Source organism: Globicephala melas, chromosome 10 (assembly GCF_963455315.2).
Source record: "Globicephala melas chromosome 10, mGloMel1.2, whole genome shotgun sequence".
NCBI classification, from domain to species: Eukaryota; Metazoa; Chordata; class Mammalia; order Artiodactyla; family Delphinidae; genus Globicephala; species Globicephala melas.
In genome coordinates, this window is record NC_083323.1 from 37,256,027 (window position 1) to 37,283,775 (window position 27,749).

At 34.7% G+C, this 27,749-nt stretch overlaps 1 protein-coding gene across 18 annotated transcripts in view; it reads left to right on the top strand.

The window, feature by feature from the left end:
- PPFIA2 (PTPRF interacting protein alpha 2) overlaps positions 1-27,749 on the top strand; it is a 475,760-nt gene that overhangs the window by 403,178 nt on the left and 44,833 nt on the right. For all 18 annotated transcript variants that reach the window (XR_009565609.1, XM_060306813.1, XM_060306805.1 and 15 more), the window contains one exon: positions 10,890-10,983. Coding sequence is in view for 17 of the 18 variants with exons in the window: in XM_060306813.1 (XP_060162796.1) it covers positions 10,890-10,983 (94 nt within the window). In the remaining variant the exon portion in view is untranslated. The remainder of the gene's footprint in view (positions 1-10,889; positions 10,984-27,749) is intronic.

Here is a 27,749-nt window from a genome sequence, read left to right on the forward strand (position 1 = left end):
TATGATTGCCTCTTCTTTTTCCCTGCTCTTCTCCTTCTATTTAATTTAGAACTAGAGTTAAGTTACAGGGAAAAGGATTTAACTCCTACCTCTAATAGTAAGTGATGAACAGAATGATACAAAGTTCTTAGCACTCCCTTTGGATTCTGAAATAAAGGAATTATTATTCACAAGTAATGTCCCAACCCCTAGACTTAGTTTCCTGCCCTGGCACCGCAAGAATTTCTGAGAATAATATTCATTTTTGCAGATTTACAACCATGATATTATTCAAAAATATCTTTCCCCACTTCCACAGCATGAAACCCACACAAAACATCAGAAACCATAGGAAACCGATGTTTATAACACACGAGCAGCCAGTTGTGTGATTGAGCGTTACCATCAGGAGAATTAAAGCCTCTTTGGGTTTCTCTTTCTCAGGATAGGAACCCCTTAGGATATAAAAAAAGAAAAGTATTATTGCATAAGGAAAGAAAAGAAAAGGTGATTATTTGGGGGATACAAAATGTACATGCCAAGACATTGTTATAAAATTTGTTTTATTTTATTTGACAACTATTCATAGTCAAAATCAAGGTATCCAGGATATAATTTAAAGTCTAGAAAAATATAGAACCTTCTAGAAACTTAGCCTTTTTACCCATTTTCAATGACTGTGTGTCTCTATGTCAGAACAGATGAGAAGGGAATCAGTTACAATTAGGTTCTTATCAACTCCATCCAAGTCAGAAAATAGCAATAGCTATTCAAGATCACATTATAGTCCTGAGAAGATTTCTGAGCTCTGAGCAATTTTATTTTACTCCATAGAACAACCGAGTATAAACAAAGCCAGTGTCAGCAGCATAGTAAGGACTACAATGCTGATGAGGAAGACAAAGACAAAAATCTATACCTCTGGAGCTATACAGAAGCTACACTGAGGGTGAATCAAAGCTCCTGGAGAAACCAAAAATAAAGGTCTTTATTGAAAATAATACTTGAGAAAATAAGAAGAAAACACAGACACAAGTAGGTTTCAGGAATTCATATTTTTTTCCAGAAGAAATAGTACATGGTACCACTAGTGCTTTGGTTGAGGGATATGGACTCATGTTTACTTGTGTCCTGAAAGATGTACATCCAGGTTGTGAGGAGAGGACCATGAAAACTTACCAAACCCAGGGGCTACCACTTAATGCTGCTGATTCACACATCAGAAGAAATTAGGGAAACATCTCTACTGATCATGATTTTAATATCTTGATCTAGAAAATTCTGACATGGGAGCACTGTCAATGTTCTTTCCTCTACCAATGAAAATAGAAATACAAGATAGGAAATGATGGCATGGAAAGTAACATGGTAGAATGATGATGGTGTCAAAGAACCAAATTTGAAATTTTGGACCATGTCCCAATATTTAGAACTCTTAAAGAGTTTAGCTCATAAATGCAAAGAAACATAAGTTAACCTGAGAGTAGCTGTGCTAGATGCCTTTAAATGAAATGAGGTGTGGAAGAGGAAAACTTTCTAAATAGAACTATGAAAATGTTCACTCAATTCCATCAGGAATGACAAACAGAAAGGGAGGAATTCTTAGTAATTCACAGAGAAGAATAATTATAAAGGGGACATTATTTTCCTTATATAACAATCTGAAAAGCTAGGGTAATAAAGTGAACTTCAGTTATGATGAGTCAGTCAATGTGACTGCATTGATAACCACTAACCATGTAGAATCAAATTCAATATACATATAATCTATTTTTACAAATGTGTTATAGCAGAGGCAATATAAATGTGGGAACTCCAAAAGTCAAAGGAAGCAACACATTGAAAAGCATTTGAATAAAGCTAAAAATACTTTAAAGATAAAGTATTTAAAAAGATAAAACATATATATGAACCATGCCTCCTTGAAAGTCACAGTTGAATTTGGGGAGAGTGTCCTGGCAGAGGAAATATTCCTTCTAGCAGACTTGGGGATCTGGTTTTAGTTTCTCTTTCTCTCTTCTTTCTTCTTTCATTTTCTTTATATATTACAAGCACCAATATGAAAAGATGCAAAAACAGGTTCAACAATCTCATTGAGCATTGAGGGACACGGAGACAGCACGGCCAGTAAATACCTCTGCTTACTTCCTAGAGCATACAATAGATACAGGATGCAATAACACCCTTTAAAGACTTAGCAGCTGAATAACCACAACTTTTCCCCCCTGAGTAATGCATCCAGATGCAATGCATCTCTGATATTTCCATTAACCTTTTTTTTTTTTTTTTTTGCGGTACACGGGCCTCTCACTGTTGTGGTCTCTCCCGTTGCGGAGCACAGGCTCCGGACGCGCAGGCTCAGCGGCCATGGCTCACGGGCCCAGCCGCTCCGCGGCATGTGGGATCTTCCCGGACTGGGGCACGAACCCATGTCCCCTGCATTGGCAGGCGGACTCTCAACCACTGCGCCACCAGGGAAGCCCTCCATTAATCTTTAAACATGCTCATGTCTAATCTATATTTTAAAAGTCATCATTAATCCTGCCATCTTCCCAAAATATTGACTTATCTTTTCCCTGCCCTTATAATCCAAGCTTAAGTGAGTTGTCCACAACTACTATTTTTACTTCCTCATCTGTCAATCACTTTACAACTTTCCATATCCTGACTTCCACACATAAAATTCTAGAAACAAGTTCAGTTTTAACCAATATGGAAGGAAAGGCTAGATAGTATCAAAGCAATTTGAGGATGGTAACAAACTCACAGCTATATTTGTGATAATGTAAACTTAAGTAGTAGATCTGAAATAGGTGACCTCTTCCTAAAAACAGATTCTAAAAAATTTTGGTACAAAAGCTGTTATCTAACAAATAATAGATATAAGTGAATGGCATAGACATGTAAGAACAATGTCAAAAAAGCCACCAACCAAAATAAACTGATTATTGGAAAAACTGCCCAGACCAAAAGGGGAATTATAAAATTCTTATTTTTATTATTTTTGTTTAGTAATTTTAAAGTTTAAAGAAAATGAATAAACTGAAGGTGTACCTTATGTGAACAAGATATACAAATAAGTGGACCTATTCCAAAACTCACATTTTTGCCTCTATCTGCTTACTTGAAAAGCAAAACTTCATCCAGAAAAGAGGCACTAACAACAGGACACCGAAGCCCAAGAGAGTTGATATCTTGAGGGGTGGGACAGGGGGAATGCTGATAATCCAAAGTCATTTATTTATTCCTACTTTGAGTGAATAGCATATGTTGAGCCAATGTGAAGTATAGAGTACCAACCATGGACTTTAGGAAAATGGTTAAAGCATGGCATTGGCATCAAAGAACATTCAATTTAGTGAGACAGATAGTACATAAACATGGACAACCATTCATTTAAAACAAATCAAAAACTTGAATATGTTTCTGGCCCAGAAAACTTTTACCTGCTACATTGTCTGTCCTGTCAAGACAACCACAAACAGGAGTTCTGAACCTCGAGATCCATGATTAGGCATCAGTAATTGGAATCTTGACTGCCTTGACTTTTAATTTTATCTGAAGGCATCAACCTGTTTTGAAACAAAGCAAATTAAATTGTGTTTTAAATAGGCATATCAGATGAAGCTTGTTTGTTTCTTTGACAGAGTTACTTGGTAACAGAACAGGAAAGGCATTTGGGTGAGCTGTAACTCATGACAGCCCTGTAGACAAGATGTCAGAATGGGGCCTGGGTGATGGAACACTTTGGTGAGATTTATTACTGGTTGCATAGGCCTCCTTTTTAGTGATGATAAGTGGAGTGATGCCACCTTGGATCCAGGTTTCTAGTGGCAAGATTAGGATTCACCCTGTTCTTGATCCTCACATCCCCCAATCACTTGGACATGAATATTTCGACAGCCCAGTAATCTGATTTTTGGATCACTGATAGGGAAAGAAATCACAAATGAAAAAAAAAAGAATCAGTGTTCTTCCTTAAAGACTACCTCAAAAAACTGAGATTTGGAAGGTCCAAAAATATCCCACTTTAAAAGTATAACTCTCAGGAGCATTTTTTACAAGAAAAATTTAGAATTTTCAGGTAACTCTAAAGTCAATATATAAGTCAGTAAATTTAGTCCACGTTAATAGATGTACAGCATTGCGATAAAAGAAGACTTTTCCATTCTGTTCTGCTGTTGTAAAACAAGAGCCAAGGAATAGTATCCATTTCTGTTTACTACACTTTCGGAAGCATATCATAACCTCGGAAAAAGGTTGGAGGAGAGGATTAAGCTGATGAGGATTGAAATTATGTGAGGAGTAGCTAAGTACAGGGGTATGTTTTTTCTCCTTGCTGACCTGTCTGGATGGCTGATTAAGAATATCTGAAAAGCTGTTATGTGGCGGAATCTTTGGTCTTTTTGTTGTTGAGTGAGGGTACAAAACTGTAGCCAAAGTGTTAAAGTTGTAGAAAGATTAACCTCATCTCAGTGTAAGAAAGAGAACACTGGTGAGTCATAATTGTATACAAACAAGCTAGCTTGTCAAAAAATGACTTATTTGTCATTGGAGATGGTCAAGCAGAAGCTAGGTAAATACGAGTAAGAACTGTTGTGGAAGGGGTCCAAGAATTAGAAAGCAGTTGGACTGGATGGTCTTTAAGATCTATTTCAACCCCAGTAATCCTGAATCTATGAAGCTCTAACATTTAAGCCTTAGACCCAGCAACTCTTCCTTCTACAAAATATATACCATGAGTTATTTACTATGAAAATGCATATTATTTTTAAAATTACAGACTTTCAGAATTAGAAGATATCTAAAGATCATGTAGTGAGCCACATTCTATATTATACAGAAACTGAGATGATTTTAACAATCATCATGGCAAAGCAGCTGCTTGGTAGGAGAATTAGCAGTGGTTCCCAGATGTCACTTCCTGGTCTAGTGCTCCAGACAATATACTCGTGGGACTGTTTCCATCAAAAATTACCTCACTGAGCTCCTAGTCCTGTGGAGCATGTTTGGGAACTTAATGAAATTAAAGACATGATTATTTTTTTCAGAAAGTTTATAACTTCTTGAGGATATTACACACAAATGCATAAAAAATAAAGAATAATTCAAGGCAATAATAAAAAAGATCACAGAATATATTATAAATTTTCTTATAAAACATATAGACATAATGTCAGTAAAGAGTTCCGATTATTAGTTTTTCTCTCCCTGGATATGTTTGATTCTACTAGGAACATCTAAGTGCCGTTTTCCTTCAGAATTGAAAAGGTTAAAGCTTGAGTTTCAAATAGGACCTATCTCTGAAAAAAAGGGTACTGAAGCCACATGAAAGGACAAATTCCAAGGGAAACATGATGGAAAGGAACCTGGCTCTTTTTATGGTTAGTTGGGAAGTGGGTACAGTCTGGGGTCCAGCGTGTAAAACCAAATTATTAATATCAAGCTAAAGAAATGATGAAAATTGAGGGTCAAGTTACCAAGCTGTGGAGAGATTGGAAATGCAGAGATTAGGAGACAGCAAATTGAAGCAGACACAACACAGGAAATGATCTAGGTTCCAGGGTCAAGTATCCAAGCAGAAGTGAGAGTTAGGAGTCAGAGCAATCAAGTACCACGCTTTAGAGGCAGTTTACCAGCTTAGGAAAACGGTAATAGAGAGTGAAGAGGTAGTGATGTTAAAAACATTTGCTACTTCTGGGGGAGTCATCTGTTCCATATGATTTTAACACATTTACTGCCTAGGAAACACCAGCCCTCCCAGGCCTTCAGAGAGTCCTAATAATAATGACTGTAAAGAAAAAAGAACAGATCACACGTGACTACCCTAGCAGATGTCAACAGTGAATGGTAAGCATAAAGAAAAGAGGCATTACAAGAAGGAAACAGAAATCAAAGACAGAGATTTTCAAGAATGGAGAATTGATCAAAATATAGCAAAGCTATGGAAAAATGGTAAAAGCATAAAAATGTATGTAAATTATACAGGTAGTATCTCTGATTACAGATGTATAAAATGCATATGTTGTTGAGTAAAAAAAATAAAAACTACCCTTGCAAATTTCCTTTAAGTGTATATGAGAAGCAATATATTTCAAAGAGACTTTTTTGCCTGATAAATTGCAGTTTTCTTTCCTTTATTGTCATCTGTCAGATTATGTAATTATGGTCTGAATTCTTTGATTTGCTATAATCAGCATAATGAAGAAAATAATTTCACACTGAGAGAAACAACATCAACATTGCACCAGCATTAGTTAGCAAGCAGCTTTCTACATGTAAAATTTGGGTGCCTGTGCTGGCCTTTACCCCGAAATTCAGATTGTTCCTGGATGTTATGGAACTAGAAAATACAATATAATTTCCCGAAGTATCAGTTAGAGATGAGTCATGCTCTGCATAGTGAAAAGGTCTTCTTTTGAAGAAAGCATTTTTTAGCTTCAATTGTGAATGCATTTATTACATACCATTTATGAGCCAGGCACAGTGCCTAGGTGCATCCTCCAGAGAACTAACAGACTAAGAGTCATGAAACAATTAAGTAATCACTTATAAATTCAAGTGCATTTAAAATCAAAATGAGTGGTATGGATTAATACCGAAGTGAGGTCAAGTAGAAGAAAGATGAAACTACTGATCAGCAGCAGATTATAGTCTTAATCTCCCTGGAATTAGAGTTCCCTTTTTAATACGATAACAGGGAACTCTGCGGGAAAAATGGAGATACAGAGCTTTTGCAATGTGGGTTTTGGCCAGAAATTCCTACAGACTTGTACCTCAAGGGTCAACATGAAATATATTATTCTGATTGGAGTCTGAGGCCCAGGCATCATAGAGATATTTGCCTTCACAATCCAAACGAACAGATATCTCCAACGAGTACCATCCAAAGATCTGGGCATATGAAGGTCCTTCCTCAAATTCCTCAGCCTGGGTCTTAGGTAACCTCACAGTCTGTAGCACCTCTCTTGAAATTCTCTAAAACCTTCCTTCCGGTGCCTGGGAGAGGTTGGGGCTGGCAATGCCATCCGGGCAGAACACCCTCACCCAAGACCTGGACCTGTGTAGGTCGAGTCTCTAGAAGCATTCAATTTTTTTTTTTACCTTTCAGACCCTGTAACTAGCCAGGAAGGCAGTGCCATCTGGGCAGGGTGCCTAATCCAACCAAACCATGTGCACCTGTGTCCCTGTTTCTCCCTAACTCCCTACCTCGTATCTGGGGTTGACCAGATGCCTTGGGAAGCCCAGAGACTTGCCTATGGGGTTGTTCTGGACCAGTGGCCTGAGCCTGGTTCAGAAGGATGGTCTAACAATTTAATCACTCACTCCTGCTGTTAGAATGGTATCATATGAGATTGGACCACACTAGGTTGTCATCCCACTAATTTTGGGTTACTCAAAATGTTTGTATAGAAAGGGGTTGGAAAAATAATTGACTAGGCCCCTCACACCCTGAAAGTTATTCTGTCTCAAACACTTCCAAGTCCTTGACAACCTCACAAAAGAGAGTGTGCCTGAGTGATAGAGTGCCCAGAGAACTTCACTGAGGACATGGAGTTTGGCTTGGGCTTTTGCATATGCAAGCACTAGGGGGCCACTGACAAGGTGATAAGCAATTTATTATCTGAATGTACACTGGCTCATGGGACTCGAGCCTTCTATGCCTGAGCACTTTATGCCATGAGATGGATGGAGTTAATGATGCTCTCTCCATATTCCTAAGGGGTCTCCTGGAGAATAAGTAACCCTTAGCGTCCACCAGCCAGTGTTTCTCACTGGGGACTCTCTTGCCATTTCAAGATGGGCAAACTAAAGAATTTTCTACTCATTGAAGGAAGTTTAGATTTCTTGTCTCCTACCTAATATATATCGGTTGCACTTTGCAGTCGTTGTGACATCTAAAAATGTGGCCCTCTTCCTCCATCAACATATGCAAATATTTACATTCCCTCTGGAAACTGCTACTGTGTCCAGTATAGAACCACTACTATATAGCACTGCTGAACAGGAATATAATGCAAGCCGCAAATATAAGTTACATATGTAATTTTTAATTTTCTAGTAGCCATATTAAGATACGTAAAAAGAGATGGGCGATTAATTTTAATAATGTATTTTATTTAAACCAATACAGAAAAAATTATTATTTCAACATGTAATCAATATAAAATTATTAATTAGATATCTTATTTTCTTTTTTTTGGGTACTAAGTTTTCAAAATCTTTTGCATATTTTATACTCAGAGCGCTTAATTTGGACCAGCCACATTTCAAGTACTCAATGCCATATGTGATTAATGAATACATTGGTCTAGATGAGTAGATATTCCTAAAGTCCACACAGCCATGGGATCCCACTGATGCCTAGGAAAAATTGAAGCAGACTCTCACCAGATTTAGATAATCATCCACAGAGTAAAAGAGTTCATAAGCTGGTTTGACTGAGCTCATCCTACCAGTTAGCTGGTCAGGTGGTTGGAGAGACGAACCTGGGATTTATGGGGCAGATGGATCAGTTCTATGAAAGAATGTTTTTCTCATCTAGAAATGTTTTATTTAGGCTTAAAAAATGCACATAATTAGACTTTTGCTCCTGCTTAAGGGTACGGTTCTACATATGCTGCTTAAAAATAATTTTGCCTACTTTGGCCTTAAGTGTCATTTTCTATTGGCATTTTCAAACAGGATGTGTCGACAATTCTTTATTAAATTCTCTTCAAAGGATATTAGATTTTGAAGTGCTCAGAGTATTTCCAAGCTCCTCATGCTTATTATTTTTATAATTTTGTTTATGAGAAGAAAAGTCTAATATCTACTTTTTCTGGGTCTAGTTTTGACTCACAAAATTCCTCTAGAGCTCTCTTTGTTTCTCCTCCAGAGTGTTAATTTTTTAAAAAACTGTTTTCTCTAATTAAAATGTTGGGTTCTTGAAAAAAATTTAAATCATAATTTATATGTTCTTTGCTCAGAAGGGCAAAAAGCCTGGTTCATTCAACTGTGTAGTGGTTGAAAATGTCTCATTGTTTATAGAATGGGTCTACTCATCAATCTCTGTGTCCCCATCTGGACTGATCAAGAATTTTTAACTTTTTTTTTTTTTTAAGAATTTTAAACTTTTAAGTGAATCAATATTCATGTCCATTTATGTTTCAAGAGAACAATTTTATTGTTAATTGCAGATTGTGAATAGTAATTTATGGACATACAGTAGGGCAAGTATACCAATGAGAGAAATAAAATGAAAATATTCACTCACTGTGCATAATGGAAATTCCCACATTTAAAAATGTTTCCTGGGCTTCCCTGGTGGTGCAGTGGTTGAGAGTCCGCCTGCCGATGCAGGGGACATGGGTTCGTGCCCCGATCCGGGAGGATACCACATGCCGCGGAGCAACTGGGCCCGTGAGCCATGGCCGCTGAGCCTGCGCATCCGGAGCCTGTGCTCCGCGACGGGAGAGGCCACAACAGTGAGAGGCCCGCGTACAGCAAAAAAAAGTTTCCCAAGAGTACTTTAGTCAACTAGTGGATGACTTTCCTAATGATACCATCAACGAAAATCATTCACAATAAAAAGTTCTTTAAGTATTAATTGCATACGTGCATAATTGAATAAATTTCAGTCCTCAAACTCTGAATCCCTGAATAAGATCTAGACAGCAATCAATGTGTTTTCAATTAAAGAGGACTTTCTTATAATTATCCAGTTCAGTAACAGAGTTAGTAGGCTATGAGATTAACTTATTTATATCAATGATCCAGAATTAATAATACTGAGTATTTAAATTATTTGTTAAATGAATTATGAAAAATAATTACAACAAAATTATCCTTAATAGCACTTATTTACTGATATATTGGTGAATGTTTTTGTGTAGACTTTTAAGAATTAGTATTAGCTTAAATCTTTCTACTTAATCTTGAGCTTAAATGGAAATTTAAATCTCTTCCAATTAAAATGACTTAAAAATAATGAGCATTTTTCATTTACCTTGACTTCATGTTTTTCACATAGTAAATAGCAAAGAGAAAACAGAGCCCAGGATTAAGTTCTCATTTTTCAATTACAACAGATAATTTATGAACAATGATATGTTTAAAGATACTAAATAATTGCTTTGTAAAATTGTTTGATGCCCAACATACTTTCCTTTCTTCCTTCTCTTATTCCAAGGTTATATATATATATATTGGATATATTCCAAAGCCAATAAAACTGACACTACATCAAATAATTTGTGACCCGCTAGGTAAAAACAAGTCTTACCAGGATCTTTTGAAGAAAGATTTCGAATTTTTTCAGGTATTATTATAGAAATTACAAAACAAAACAAAGCCTGCTAGAACATAGGAAGTTCTGGAAGTTACGTTGGTACTGAAGGATATAGGAGTCATCCAGGTGAGCAGAAGAGGGTTCCAGGACAAGATACAGAAAGTTTTGGTAACTCAGCAAATGTTTCTCCATTCTCTCAACTTGGAATTGAAGACATACACCTGAGTTTCTGCTCATTGGGCTATCATTTATTTCATTATATATGAAAAATTTCACACGTTTCAAACATCGAAAAAAACCTCACACACTGCACAGTTTTTTCATTTTTCGTAAGGAAAAGTAGACCTCATAGCTTTCAAACTATATATTCAGGTGTTTGTCAGTGTACAGGCTACATGTATTATGTTGCTACTAGGTGCAATTGAATGGTCTACCAGGAGGTACCTTTTATTTTTTTCATCGTCTCAGCGTATGTTTATGTATGTACCCATGCCATTGAATGCATATTGTGTTAGAAATACAAAGTCAGGCCAAAAAAAAAAATGTAATACTAAACAATTGCTCAAATAAACTTTTAAAAATTTAATTTCAGAATTGACACGATATATCCAACCTAATATGAATAGTTACTTCTTCACAGGAGGCTTTATGGAGACTGAAGCTGCAGCTCAGGAGTCCCTGGGGTTAGGCAAACTTGGAACTCAAGCTGAGAAGGATAGAAGACTGAAGAAAAAGTAGGTTTGGATTTTTTTTTTTCTAACTTTTACTTACTTTGTGTCATTGTTTGTGGGGAATTGAAAAGAGAGTAATTGGAAACAAAGCAATAGACAGAGGCCAGTAGTGTCCTGGTCTTCCCTAAAACTATTTGGTGCACCAGTTTCATGGTTATAATGGGCTAACTATTAAAATAAAAATCTTTGGCCCATAGTAGAAGTAAAGTTTTTTTCTAGAGATCATTTATTTCAAAACTCAAATATATTTAAAATATTTAAATGTAGCCTTACAAATAATGTAATATTCCATTTGATGTTAAATTCTACTGAATTGGTATGATAAAATGAGAGTATCCAACTTTGTGTTCCTCTCACAACAATTAAAGGCCCTCCTCTTAAAATGGAGTATTTAAAAGGAGAATGTTTCTCTGACTGACTGAACATAAACTTATTTTAGACTCACAGCAGATTGTTTTGCATCTGTCAGGAAACTGATAGTGTATTTTTTTCATTCATGTATAATATGGAACCTTTAAATGACTTGCAAAACTGGCAATTTTGGAGTCTCAGCAGCTGTTAGAAAGCAAGTGGGTCCATATATAACATATTTTTTAAAAGCTTAGTAACATTTTCACTGATGAAATAGGACCTTTAGACCATGTTCTTTAAAATCCAAAGAATTTCTCTATATTCCAGAGTCATTTGGTTGGTTACTTCTTTTCTTCCCTCTCAAATATTACATTATGTTTATAGTTTTCATATTAACCTTCTTTACTATGAAAGAATGTTCATTGCTTTAGGCATCATTATTGTAACATGGTTATATTAGTCATGCTAATGTGCACGTGGTTATACTAGTCAGGCTAATTAATTTATTTCATATTTTGCCTTCTCACTTGCTTTGCAGATGTTTGCTAATAATGAAGAAATACGTAGTTACAAGTTGTAGAAAAGTCCACTAGTCTAATTGTGTCATTAATTTTCTACTTACTAAAATTAGTTATATACCTAAATTTAGTAGAAATACTGTTCAGAAAAAAGAAGTGACCGTGGGAGCATTATTTCTTGAAGACAATTAAATGCTCAGTCACATTCCACACTAATAAGTATTTCCTCTTTCATTACTGATTACTCAAAAGCGTATTTAAATATTATCACAATCTGTTCCTATCAATAAGTGTTACATTTTATGGTTATTTACTGAGAAAAAAAATTTTCTCCTTTGATTGACTCTAAAATTTATTTGATGTCTAAAGATTTTGAATGTATTTATTTAAGATTGCTTTAAATCTAAATGAATAAGAATAATCAAAACCTAGCCTGACTAATGGACATGGTTTATTTCCCTTAAAAGTTAATTCTCATTTTTCCCACAATGGAATATTTACAAATAATGGCAATCTGGCCAGTTTTCATATTGCATATAAGGCAGTGCCTCACATAGTTCATTTGTTGTTTATGGACCAAGTTAAGTGTCCATTTTAACAGCTACTAAAGTTAAAAAACTCCAATTATACAATGACTTGACAATATCATAAATTTAGAATTAAAGTTTAGCAATTGTTAAGTTTACACACTGTTGGATTGATTTGATATTAATTATGGAATTATTTCTTGAATCCTAAGTATTCTCATAGTCAGAAAATGATTTTAGTTCTGGACTTGGTTTGAGATCTTACTATGCTTGACTTTATTGTTTCATTTTGCAATATGTTTTGGCAAAATATAATTTTTAAATGTAGTAAATAGAATACTAGTCTTGAATATTAAGAAGAATATTAAAAACAAACTATAATACAACAAAGGTTAACATTCCTTAGCACAACTATTTCCTATAGAATAATAATATTTGGGTTAAAATGGATCCAACAAGGCTAGCATTGTTAATCAATGAAAGGACAGAAATATCTCTCTTATTGTTGATCATCTCATAGCAAAGCCCTATGAGCACAAATATGCAACCTGTATTTGTAAGACATATAAGGAAGTGCTAACACTTATTCAGGACTTCCATGGCACCATGCCTGAGTTTCTGGGTTACCAAAGAGTGAAGTGCCTTCATGTAATGGGTTTTACAAGATAAACAAAGGTAAATTATTTTTAAATGACATAGTTTCAAAATTTACTTCTATCAAATATATTATTAATTATGATTAAATATTGATCATGTTCTCAAATTTTCTAAAGCATTTACAATTTTATTTAAACAATTCCAATATTCTTTTTTTAAAAGACACCATATCCTCTTTAAGTGTGCTTCAAGGAATCATACTCTTTTCTGTGTTCAAATTTCATGTGTACTTGTCTACTTTCAAGATAGAAAAAAATTCAAGTACTTTTTTTGAAAAAATACACAAAAAAATGGAGCAAACTATTTCAAAATGTTGAACACTATAGACTGTACATGCATGGTTGCAATGACTATAGTTTCTTAACAGTTGTTTTTCTACATTTTATCTAATGACCAAGCCAAATGATGTGTCCAGGACATAGTACTTAGACCTATGATCACTGTACCAAAGTTCATATCAGAGATTCATTAGTCTACCTCTGGGAATAGCAGAGCTGGAAAAAAGTCTTCTTTTTAACTTTACTAGGATATCAGGTATCTACAGTTGACAATCTGTGAATTTAAATTTAATTGGAAGAAATCTTTAAATAAGTTACTTATGACACATTTTAAAAAACCATATGGGGGACATACTTTCAGAAAGCAGCATTCAAGACATTCCAAATTCTTGCAAAGTTCAGAAATTACAATGTTAGCAGTCCCAAACAAAGGTCTAATTTGAGGTGCATTTACCATCCAGCAAATTAAACCACGTGTAGATTAAAGCATTTTACTTGGTCTGTGTTCCTACTTTGTTCTACTTCTACTTTGCTTTCTGGTGCAGAAATTTGTTTTTCTTATATTTCTAGCTACTGTCCTATAATGATAAATAGGAAATCAACAATACTGGATCTGTTAAAGCACCTACTGTCTTGAGTTGAGTATTATCTTCCTGAGTTGTGTATTATCACTCAGGTGCTCTTCTTCCATCAGAACAACATCTACTCTTAGGGTCTAAAGTCAATCTATTGTTGTTCTACCTGGTTCATTTTTACTACATCTTATCTTTGTTGTACTTTACTTTAAAGCTTTAATTCCATAAATTTCTTCACCAGGCTTATATAGAGTACAGTCAATACCTACAATGATTGCATCAAACTGAAACTCATCTTGTAATCCTTCGAGTACTTCATATTAATTTGTCTAGCCTTCCCCTTTAAAATTGGACCAGTTTTTCTGCAGTCTTGTTGTATAGTTCTCCTAATCTTTAAGAATTGAGTCACTTATTATTTGCAATATGTGTCTCCGTATTAAATTTATGATTCTCCACAGTTTTCTCAATGTGTCACTACTCTCTGAGATCTTTTCCATCATCCCTTGTTTGATTTCGTCGGATGGCAAGCATCTTTTCTGATTTAACACAAACTGAGTATCTTCCTCATTTCTAAGACTAGACCTGAGAACTTCACTTCTTCTCTTTCACACTTATCATCCTGATCTTCAAGAACTTATTTCCCTTTCTTAGCTCTCCAGCAAATGTTTTACACTAAGACCTAAAGCTACTTGCTCAGGATGGCCAATGAAAATCAACCACACAACTCCAAAAAATAACTGCACAGCATAATAGAAGCTACTGCAAGGTCAAAATAGTACATGGTCTGGCCCACCAAGAACCTCAATTTATGAATGTTCTTTAACTCCCTAACTCCCCGAACTTCACTTAGAATCTAGGTGTGGGTATTTTAATACCCAGTAAATAGAAACTGTGTTCTTTGCCAAAGTTTAGAATTTATTTGGTAATAGACAAAGGAGTCAGACAATAAGAGATCAAAATGTCAGCTTTATCACTGACACAGCTGATAGAACATGATTTAGGTATATGGGAAAAAGGGAGGTTCCTAAAACTGAACCCCCAAGTTAGATAAAGTTACCTGACACAGAAAGAGCTGGGTAGTCATAGGTTTCCAAGATGTGAAAGTATAAGCCCCATCTCTCCTTAAAAATAGCATCTACAATATTATGGTTCCATAAATATGTTACTCTAGAATCAATAACTATGAACTCACAAGGAAGAAAATGAAATTTTATGTCATTAGCATCTTTGCCTAAAAAAGTTTTAGAAGTATCAATATATTTGTATTAATATCTCTTCAGATTTCTTACCTTATTTTTTCTCCTGGAACATATTTAGCTGCCAATTTCCCATATCACCATCTCTGGAAGTGTGTTGATAAGGTTTATGACAAACTTCTTAAGATCTGTAAATATATTTTATACATAAAATGAATTGAAAATTGTAAAAGTATTGGTTTAAAATAATTTTTCCTCAAAACTTTAAACATAGTGCTCTTCTGGCTTCCAGTTATGTCTAATGTCAATTGATTGTCATTCTTTTATGTGTAACATATAGGATTTCTTTTTCCTTTCTTTCTCTCTCTCTCTCTCCTGAAAGTTTGAGTTCTCCCTTTATCTTTGAGGTTCAAAAATGTCATAAGTATGTTTATATTCAAATGATTTTTATGTTTCATTTTTCTATTTCATACTTTCAATCTAAAGACTTGTCAGACTAGTCTGTGTTACATGTATTGACTTAAAAGATTTTTATTTCTAGACTTAACTTTGATTCTAAGAAGCTTATTTTTAGAGACTTATGAGATTAAAGATGAAGTTGTCTGTTTCAGTAGTAATACACCTGTCTAACTCTCACGACAGTCCTTGATAGGCAGTAAATGTATTAAAATCGACAGAATACCCAGTGAATGGTTACTTCGCTCCAGAAATACAAATCCTGAAATATCTGTGTCATTTTTTATCTGCTAATGTTTTTCTCCTGCATTTTCACACTGTGTAATTTTTTATTAAAACATATATGCATGTTGAAATCTTCTGTATCTTGAGACTAAATTGAAAGATACCATATGAATATTAATATACTGAGTAATATATCATTTTCAATCTTTAGTTATAATATAGGTAATATATTATTATATGTTAGATTTGCTATGTTCTCCTGAATGGATATCACTGCTAAGTGAATATGGAGTTCGTATTTGAAATCAATTTTTCAACATCATTAAAATGAAATTAACATTCCAACTCAGCTATCGGCAGCATCCTCCAGAGAAGTAGTTTTATCCTTGGAGCATAACAGTCACAGTTAATCACTACCGATGAATCTTTATGTTAGAACTTCAAAGACATAAAAGTGAAGCTCTATAGATTTAGTTAATTTATTTCCATTGCAATCCTAAGGGTCTTCTTCAGTGCATAGACATCAATGTGTTTTGAGACTTGGCACTTTTAATCTTTGGCATTTGTAAGTTTCAGAGTTTGCATATCTCTAAGCAAAATAAATGTCACTGAAAAGATTCATAATTAAAGGTATCACAGAAACTCCACAACATTCTTTCATTCAATAAATATTTATTAAGTGCCTATGTGCCAAGTTAAACTTATAAATGAGTCGTATTCCAGAGGTTAATTTGTAAGACATGTGTTAGAAGCTTTGAATACATTTTCCCATGTAAGTAAGGTCATATATATGGAAGGTAAATGTCTTTGCTTCCCCCACAAAAATATATTTTGTAAGAATGTTATAGGCACTAAATTTGGCTAAATAAAACAAAAAGGGGAATTCACTGGTAGGATATTAGAGTATCTCAGAGATTGCAGAAGCAACAGTGCCAGGACAACTCTAAAATTTCAACTATGACAGATTATGAAATACTTCTCTAGAGTGTTGTCAAGAACTCATCTTTTCTATTTCACATTTTTAAGTTCTTAGGTGAAAGAATCTGATTGGCCTAATGTAGAAGAGATATTTGTACTTGGATCAATTAGTTATAGTCAGGAGTTCATTTAGCACAGACATGGTTACAGGGGAACACTCTTGGGCAACCAACTCAAAAAGCTCTAATAAAAGTAGAATATTTCAGAACCTAAACCCAATGTTCTCAATATTTATCTGGGAAAATGTGTCAGTTTCCTACTTGGAATTCCAGAAGTTTGTCCGCTCTGCTGAGGAGCTAGAGCTATCATTGCCATCTGATCATGGATAGCCCCGCCAAGCTCCAGCCATGGACAATTCTAAGAATTTCTTGAACCTAAAAAATACTAATAGCCAAAGGCTAAAGGCCAAAATCCATTGAAATTTGTTAGGAAAAATGAATCTGAGGAAAACCAATGTGCTCTTTATATATATATATATATATACACACACACACACATATGGAGGAAGGAAGAAAACATGGAGAAAATAGGGCTGCTCTTATGAACCTACAGTGCAATGTTAATAGATTACAGAGTACGTAGAACCAGAAGCCCTGTATAGTCTCCATATTTGCTGTCCATGAAAATGAAAAGAATAAAATAAGAATTAATAATAGTAAGTGAAAACTCAAGATAGTTACATGTACCAGAAGAATGACCTCCTTTTCTAAAAACTAAAATCCATATTGTTTGTCTTGATTGAAGTAAATCCTGGATTAATGGAACATGCAAATGATAACTTTTCACTCATTCACTTAGTGCCTATTATGTCCCAAGAACTGTGTTAGAAACTACTGATATTTGAATTATACAGTTCCACTCTTCAAAGAGCTTATAGAGACACAGTCATGAAAATAAATTATTGCACTTAAGAATTTCAGTGGCCATGATCCCTTCTCTAAGTCTCTGGTCTTTGAATAGAATGAGAAAAGTGTCATAAGCCTAAAGCCACCTAATGTTCTTATTTAACGGATGTTCTCTGAGCTAAAGACTGGTCACCTCACTGTTAGTTCCCAAAATAAATGTGAAACATCTCTTAGGTTATTTTTGAACAATAAGAAAGGGGATTATTGATCACCAGGAGTAAATGGAGTTCCTTAAGAATAAGCTGTGTCCTTAAACTTTTCAAACAGTTTCCAGACATGTAGATGAGGAAAAATGCTGTTGAAATACCCCATATTGCGTTTAGCAAGGTATTTCAATTACTTTCTAAATGAACATAAGATTGAAATGAGACTAACAACATGGAAATATAACTGGTGGGACCGTTGTAATCACAGGGACTGAATAAGTGAATTGATGATGACTGAGTGAAACAGAAGGTGGTGGACTCAGCCTTTTCATATTTGATTTAAATACGAATGTGAGATTTGTGAAAGCATGAAGCTAAAGGACATAGTTAAGTTTTAGATAAATAATTTTGTTTAAGGAAGACCTTTAAAGAGAGATGCAAATCTAACAAGATGAAGTTTAATAGGGTCATTTACATAAATCTGCATCCAACTTCATGACCATACATATTGATTACTTGTGTATAGGGGGATATATATCATTTAACTGCAGCTCCTAAGAAAAATGTTTCTACCAAAAAAAGACAAATTAGCAATGCCTGATAAAGATATTGATTTCCAATATCCAAAAGCAATTGATAAGGCCAAAACTCTATGCACTGACCAGATCATAGCTGGATATTCGGTTATTTCTGGGAAATAGGCTTGAAGTAGATGTATTCAGACATATATTCAGAGGAACTTGACCAGCATAACAAGATGACACCAAACCATGTCTTCAAGCAGTGTTAGAAATAATTAGGGACATGTGGAGTGTAGACAACAAGGATCCAGATGCTGCGAAGAAAAAGAGCAATCAGGTGTATTCTTTCGACTGCACGATAGGATCTTGGGCCAAAAGTGAGAGATTGTTACAAATAAATTTGAGCTGCGTCTAAGAATTGTTAACAATCACAGATCTGAGAAGAATTGACCGCTTAGAAAGAGAGTTGTTCCTCATGATTATGTCCAACATAGACCTGCCAAGCATATGGATGTGGCAAAATTATTAAATGAGGGATTCAAATTTCAGCTGAGAGATTGGATTACATGCTCTTTAAATTGCACCTGTCTTGGGATTCTGTGATTCTCTACACAATTCAAAGAACTAGATGCAGAGAATCTCCACTTTTTTTAAACATTTGCAATGCTTGGCATAGTGTAGGTACTCAAAACATATGTTCAGAATAAATGAACACAGGACTAGAAGCTGGGTGGAAAAAGAAGACGAAAAACTAAGAATATGGTACAGGAACTAGGGCAGTGACTTTCACCCAGATGACCAAACCAGAAATCTGGGCTTTGCCTTTACCCCTCGTTCTGCTTTGTCCTTACCCTTCCTCTAGGCACCTGCATACATGATCACTGTCGCCTCCCTGTACTATTAATCCAGATACTAGGTCTTTAAAATCTCTCAAGCATGTTGATTTTCTTCTTTTCTTTCTCAGGCCATCATACTAAAACAATGTCTATACTTCCAGCCTTGCCTTCTTCTAATCCATTCTTCACACTTCAGCTAAAGAGATCTATCTAAATCATATTTCTGAACTTGCCTAAAATCCCTCAATCATTTCCTAGCATCCCTAGGATAAATTCCAAATGCTTTTATATAGCCCCTAAATCCCTATATTATCTGGTTTCTGTTTATCTCACCAGCTTTATCTGTCTCTACTTCCCATCTTACATGTTATGTTCTTAGGATACTTAATATCTATTTCTTGTTTATAACTTCTTCTGTCTCCTTGTGTGCATATATCCTGTTCCATCTTCATCCTCATCCTTTGTATAGTAATGGTAATAATGATCTACTTTATATGTAATAAATATTTAATAATCACACTGAGTAGTTGCAGTACGCTAGGCACTGTTCTACACATTTTACATGTATTTTCTCTTTAAGTTTTCACAAAGATTTTGAGGTAGAAACTGCTATTTCCTCCATACATGAAGAAACATAGCTTTCCAAGCACTGTGGTATATAAAAGTGCAGGTTTCCTCTGAATTATTTAGGATTCGGGATAAGACCACAATTTAAAGAGTATGTAGTCCAGTCTTTCAGCTGGACCTTGAGTACCCTATCTAATTTTAAATAGTCTCCATGAGGAGTCAAAAAAAATCTATCTCTTTATACTCTGAAAAGAGTAACATAATTTTTTTCATAGAGAATATTTAGTTTCTTATTTGACCCCATCCCATCCTTCAAAATGAGCAACAAATGTATTCAAATTAAACACCTTTTTTTAAGAATGAGAAATGGAGGTAATTTCAAAGTGGTGTAGTTGCTTTATAAAGTTGATTTTTTTCTGATATAATTAGCCACACATATTATCCCAAAGTTTGATATAAGAATAGTAATGCTGGACATATAACCCGAGAAAACCATAATTCAAAAAGAATCATGTACCACAATGTTCATTGCAGCACTATTTATAATAGCCAGGACATGGAAACAACCTAAGTGTCCATCGACAGATGAATGGATAAAGAAGATGTGGCACATATATACAATGGAATATTACTCAGCCATAAAAAGAAAGGAAATTGAGTTAGTTGTAGTGAGGTGGATGGACCTAGAGTCTGTCATACAGAGTGAAGTAAGTCAGAAAGAGAAAAACAAATACCGTATGCTAACACATATATATGGAATCTAAAAGAAAATAAAAATGGTTCTGATGAACCTAGGGGCAGGGCAGGAATAAAGAAGCAGACATAAAGAATGGACTTGAGGACATGGGGAGGAGGAAGGATAAGCTGGGACGAAGTGAGAGAGTAACTGACATATATGCACTACCACATGTAAAATAGATAGCTAGTGGGAAGCAGCCGCACAGCACAGGGAGATCAGCTCCGTGCTTTGTGACCACCTAGAAGGGCGGGGTAGGGAGGGTGGGAGGGAGACGCAAGAGAGAGGGGATATGGGGATATATGTATGCATATAGCTGATTCACTTTGTTATACAGCAGAAACTAACACAACATTGTAAAGCAATTATACTCCAATAAAGATGTTAAAAAAATAGTAATGATCACTAATAAATAAGCTATGTAAGAAATTTAAATGTGTGCTTGACTCAATCTAATGTTATTCATCCCAGTAAAACGTTCAAAGTTAGTGCCTAATAGCAAGGATAATTAAGTTCCTTTATTAAAAGAAAAAAAGTGACTAATTAAGGTAAATTTAAATATAATGCTGACTGACATCTTAATTGGGAGAGTATTCTCTATATTTCCACAAATTTAGGCTCTTATATTAGCTCTGTATGGTAATTTTTATAAGGACTTTGAAGATGTGCTTTTTTCCCATAGTTATTTAAAATTAGCCTTTCAGGAAGCAAGCTTCTCTACCTTGTTTCCACATTTCTAAGAAGGCCACTGATTACATCCTATTGCTAGGATTTTATAAAACATAGTTCTATAACAAAAGACTTTTCATTCAAAAATCTGTATGTGTATATATGTTATATTTTATGCATATATATATATATGAACATACAATTAAATGTCTTTATTTCAGAGTTTATATACTTAATATTTTAATTTGGGGCTTGACTGTGGTATGATTGCTAGGCAAGTGAATAACAAAAATTCTTGGAAGAATAAAGATTTTTTAACCTCTTTTAAAGAGTCTCAAATATTTTAGCTATTTTGAATTAATATTAACTTTAAAGAAAAATTATTTCTGAAGAAGTATGATGATGAACCATACTTAAAACTTTTGAACCATTTTCTTTCATTTGTAAGGATCACTAGAAATGTGCTTCGCTATTTATTTTTATCTGTATCCCATCATCTGTCTTTATATGTAAAGCAATTTCTGCCATCACCCCGGGGTGCTCTTGTATCCACATAGAACAACCATTCACAACTTAACCTTTAAGTTCACAGCTTCATTACTTCCAATGTCATTCTCTACTCCAAGTCAGACACCTCTCATGCTGTATTCTGAGTCTTGTCATCATCCCCAAATCATTCCTGTTCGAAAATTACTAATTCAAGCATATCATTCCTTCCTATCTCCTCCCTTCAGCTCCCTTTATCAACTTCTACTATCGTCTTTTTAAAAACTTCTATCCTTTCCCAGTGCATCAGCCCCATTTGGTCCTCTTCTCTCTCCCTGTTTAGCTTAAATTCTATGTCCATAATTTCACCACACTCAAAAATTCCTAAAGCCCATCACTCCTCTTTCATTTGGTGACATCCACATCATAACTACAGCCACCAATGAATATTCTTTCTCCGTGGCTACATTAGGGCACCTCTGTGCTGCAGGAGAAAATTAATGCAGGGAAATTTGGACCAGCTTCATTTGGGAATTCAACACTGCCAGGTAATCCCAGTACTTTTCTCTCACCAATCTTCTTTCTACTCTCTGCAACTTCTGTTGGAGACCTCCACTGTCCTCAAACCCACATCTTCTGCAGGTGCGTTCACATTCTACTTCAGAGGGAGAGAAAAAAAGAGACCAATCTGAGTCCTCTGAATTATTTGCTGCCAAATCCACACTAACACTTGCCCCCATCCTGCTTTATTACAGAAACTAGGTTAATCTCTTCTTACTTAAGAGCATCCTTTCCCATTTTGTCTGTCACGTTGTGCCAGTTTCCCACTTGTACTTATACGTTCAAATTCTGCTCTCTTCGGTGTTGTGGCCATCAGCATTAAAACATTATCAAGTTTCACCTATTGAAAGAAATCCTTTCTTCATTCCACTTTTCCACTTCAGTTACTACCTGTTCACTTCCCAATCTGGTGTTAATAATTGATTTTTAAAATTTCTGAGTCACCAACTTGAACCTTAAGAAGCAAGAGGCAACTATATTCCACATATGGAGTTCATTTAGTAAATTATTTCTAATATGGAGTTGTACATTCAAGGTTAGCTAGTTTATAAACCGAAGGCCCATTCATTCAGTAAGAGATCTAGAAGATTAAAGTGAGGAAACTTAAACATTTAAGAATCCTGTTTTGGAATATAAGATATACGTTAGTTGATAATGTCTTCTTGTTTGTGTCTGGATGTATGCTGATGTTCCCAAGGAAAATATTGTGCCAGTAACTGGATTGATCTTATTCATTAGTGGGTACCTTAAAACCTGTTTTCTAGGTCAATGAAAAATTGTTATTTGCCTATTACTTACAGTGGTCTTTAACTGAAAAATGTTAATTCTTGACCAGAATCTCTCTTGCTAGTCTCGTAACCTTGACAATCTGGAGTAGAAAGAAAAAGAATAAGAGGTTATATGTTCCTGTAAATAACTGCATGTAAAAAAGAATATCAATTTTTATAAGAAGAAAAATCAGTTTATCCAGACCAAAAAAATTATGCAAATATATATTACCTCTGATATGAATTTATAATATATTATCACAAACTCTCTTAGAGTCATTTACGATTCTTTGCAGAACATATTTTTTTGAAGGTCGTGAGCTGAAATACTTACTAAATTGAAATAGCTGCTCAGTATTGCTCTTAAACTAATTGACTATAGAGGAGAAGAAAGTTCATAAAAACTATGAAAAGTCAGATAACTTATATACATCGATATATATATTAGAACTTTAAGCAATACTTCTTGAGTGATGCCTTTATATTTGTGTTTCCTGTTTATTTTCATCATTTCTCTTATGTTTTATATTCAGGGTATTTCTATAGGTACAAGTTTCCTATTTTAAAAATGATAAATATGTGAGAAATATTAATATTCCACTGTGTGCAGATTTGTTCAACTTGTTTTATTGGAGAGCAATTCCTAGGTAGCTAGTAGACTGAGGAAGATTACTTTGTCCATGGTAATAACTGGCCCCAAATACTTTGGCAATTTTCATGAAGAGCACAGAAATTGCCCTTTTCTCAGAACTCATCAAAATGTTCACAGGTATGTTGACAGGAAAACCACTTTAACCGCCTGGAATGTATCTCTTTTGGGTCTTAATTTTCTTTATGTTGCATATATGATGTAAGAAATATGCCTTAAATTTCTTAGGCCATTGTGATGCCAATTTGTATGGACAATTATGTTTTCGTTTATGTGAAAATTTAAAGAGCTTGCCACAGCTGTTCTGCAGCTAAGGTCAAAGAACATGCATTTCTCTAAAATGCACATTTAATGAAAGAATACACAGTTTCTCTGAATGAATGTGTTTGGAGGAGGCATGTGCAGGGTGTGGCATCACACGTCCAGCTTTTCTTTATAATGATTGTGCAATAAAAAAGGGAGCTCTCTAACTTGCCTCATTTCTTAGATAGGAATCTCTGCTTCATATTTTGTTATATTGACTCTATTTTATGAGCTATAGTAAGTTTTATTTTTCTAAGAATTAATCTATTATGCTTGTTCAGAAAATTTTAAATAATATTCTCATGGCCTTTTGTTGGATTATTTAAATTCCATATTTTCCCAGTGCCTCTATTCTATCCAGGGAACAAGTGGGCTACTTCAACCACTACATTTAAATCTACGTTTTTGTGAGGATTTTTCGTAGCATTGGTGAACCAATCTAGTTCATTTTCTCCCTCAGAGCAACATTTATGAACATCTGTCCAGATAAATAAATGCTTCTACTGAAAGACACCCAGTTAGCACAGCTCAACATTTATTTTGGCAGTTCAAATAGAGGAGGCAGAATTCCATGTGGCAGGGGAAGAAGAGTGATAGAATTTTTTTATACTTTCTCATGATCTGATTACTGGCACATAATTATTATTGTTACAGCACTTGTTAGAATTATAAAATTATGGATCTGGAATGTACAAATTTCTTGTTGCCTCAAATTAAGTTCAGGAGATTGAACATCAGAACCTACTAGTGATTTTGACCAAACCATGTATGTGAACTGGAATCCAGACACTCTGGCCCTCAAACCAGTGCTTTCTTCAAGTTGCTGCCTTTCCAAAAGTCTGCTGTATTTTTCTTAAGCTCTAACAGTAAGCTTATAAATCTGTATGAGAATCTGAGCACCACTTAGTAAGTTACTGCTTCTATTTGTAAACAGTAGCCTGAGGCAAAAAAAATTCTTTAACAAGCTGCCTGACTTCCTCCAGGGGTTTACTAGAGGCTGGGAAAATGTGGTCATGCATGTTTCAGAGTGGCTCATTTTCAAGAGACAGACTTACTGGTCAACTATTAGAACTGCCCTCAGCCTGATTATGCTTTTGGATGCAGTGAGTATGTGTGTCATGGTGAAAAAAAAAAAATACCATGTCTTTCTGGTATCTGAGCTTCCACACATCTGAAATGATGTTCTTGTTTTATTCCATGGCTTTCTTTGGATTGAAATGTATCCATTAACATTTGTGTGCTTTTCTTTTCCATCCGTCCTTCTTCATCTCATGAAAAGCACGTCAGGGTAAGTTGAATCACAATGGCTGCTGAACATGTTTATTTTCAGCACCATCCTCTTTTTTTTTTATCTTTAGTGTTTCTCTTTTAAGTTGTAACACAAGCTGCACTGCCTCTGACCTAAAATGAAAGTTGTGAAGTGTATTCATTTCCTTACCATAAAAGGAATCATTGGTTCAGAGAAATGTTGTTCACATTCAGATTAATCATGTTGTCCTTTCAGGCACTTCAATTTCTTCGGTTCTATTACACATATATCAAAAGGCAATCCAGATGACATTTCCCCTGTTTCTCAAGTCACTCTCTAGGAGTTAGTGTGACATTCAGTGAGGCTTAAGTAATAGCTGCAGGCCGCTTGAGTACTTTTGACTGTGCTGCAAGGCTGAGACTGCCTGTGTTTTTCCTAGTGCTTTGTGGTTTTCCACCAGCATTATATTCAAGAGATAAGTTTATTTGTTGATTACTAGAACTACACGTACATGAAGAAGGTTAAATGCTGGCTCTTCCCCGGAAGAACTTTTACACTTAGATTCCAAAGTAATCCTTGGTTTTGGCTGAACCCTTTGGTTTTGTGTGTTCTTTTGTTTCCTATACTACTAGTTAATTTTTAAAGCTTTGAAAAGGTATAGTACTAAGATTACTGTTTCAAATTTCAAATCCTGCTTTTTGAACTAAACTTAGAATTTGTTATTTATTTCTAAAACCAACTGGGCTTCAAAGTAAAACAAATTATGCATAATATTATAAAATATTACCTTCGTGTAAATGTCTGCATTGGTAACATGGTGAGCTACAAAACACTTTAGATCGAAAGAGGTTTTGCTTTTACATTTAAAGCAAAACATTTTGAGGGGACAAGTAAAATGGCTCCAGTAAGATGCAATTATTCAGGAATTGTGGAGAGTGTCACTAATTGGCAATATGGATATTTTATATACCAATAAAGGTCATGTGCTTTGTTCATTAATATGGTTTATATTTGTTATATTTTTCCTACTCTAATTTTAAGTTATAGTTACTATTACTAATTATTTAACAATGCAATGTTTACTTAAGTAAGGATAATTTATGATATTAAATTCTAGGAAGTGTTCTTGCAAATGCAAGGTAAGCTGTGATTAGAATACTATTCAACTATGCTGGCCAAATGCAAGTTGTAAGATCTTACTTTTTAAAAACAATCGATATTCTGACATTGGATTTTTAAAGCATTATTTTCATGTTATCATGAATTATTGGCCTAATGATTTTAAGTTTCATGAGGAAATTGAAATAATGAACTTCATTCCCCCATCCCTTTTTGAATGAAATATTGAAAAATAATAGATTCATAATGCATCAATATTTATGGACTTTAAGAAACTGATATAATTACCTTAATTGGAAAATTCAATTTCTTGTCTTGCACATGCTCCTGGAATTTAAACATTTTAAGACCTCAAAATCATTCCCTTAGTACAGTTGCTAAAAGAAAGCTTAGGAGGTTAAATGTCAGGAGAAGATAGTACAAACATAGTAAAGACGTGGGAAGATTTGAAGTGGAAAGAATATTGAATTAGGAATCAGAAGACAAGACTTTAAGCCCCAACTTTCCCATGTGTTTGTTGCATACTTTCGAGTGACTGACTTATATTCTGTGTACTTTCTAAAATTACTGTCAACTTCCCAATACTCACAAGAGTATGAGAAGATATGAATAATCTCAGAAGCATAGAAACTATAAACTTCAAATCTGAGTTAAAGAGGGCTCAAAATTAGATGAAGCACTAAAGCCATCTAGTCTAAATGGCATCCATATAAACCTGAAAAATTACCAATGTTCCTCCAGTAAGTCCCCAATTTGCAGTCAGGAAGGGACTGGGAAGAACAAACCACAGTGTCTTGCAAAAGTGAAATTGTTTACTGGAAAGTAATACAAGCCCCTCTAGTTTTTAATAACAGCATGAGTAACCGTATTGCTCCATCACATTTGTGCGTGCATGTGTGTTTTTATACCTTTTCAATGGTTTTGAAAGTGATTAAATTCAAAATAAAATGAGGAGTGAAATTATGTAAACCCCTACTCAAATTCACAAATAAATTAAATTTCTTTCCTGAGACTGTGCCCTCCATTTCAAGTAGCTTGCAGGGGAAAAAAAGGTTTCAACATGAATGAACTTTGGTTTTATGTAATTAAATAATTTCAAGCAACTTAGCATGTATTCTGAGAACCTAAATAAAACACTACTTAAATGTAAAATGTGCCATAACAGGATACACAAACACACACACTTGCACTTACACACATACAAAATCGCAGCATGCGGTGCTTTCAAAATCAAGTCAACCTTGTTAATGTCGGATCTGAAACTCTTAATTTTATGGAGCTAACTGTGTTTACTTAGGTAATCAATGTCTGAAGCAGCTGATTGGGATTTGTAATATATTTCTGTTTAGGATAATTATGTTAATTAATATATACATTTTCAGCTTACAGAATTTAAAAAATTTGAAGTGGCACCATATTTCCTGACCAGAATTTCAAACAGTTTCTCAAATATGTAATTTTAATTTTCATGGAATTGATCAACAGATAGAGATT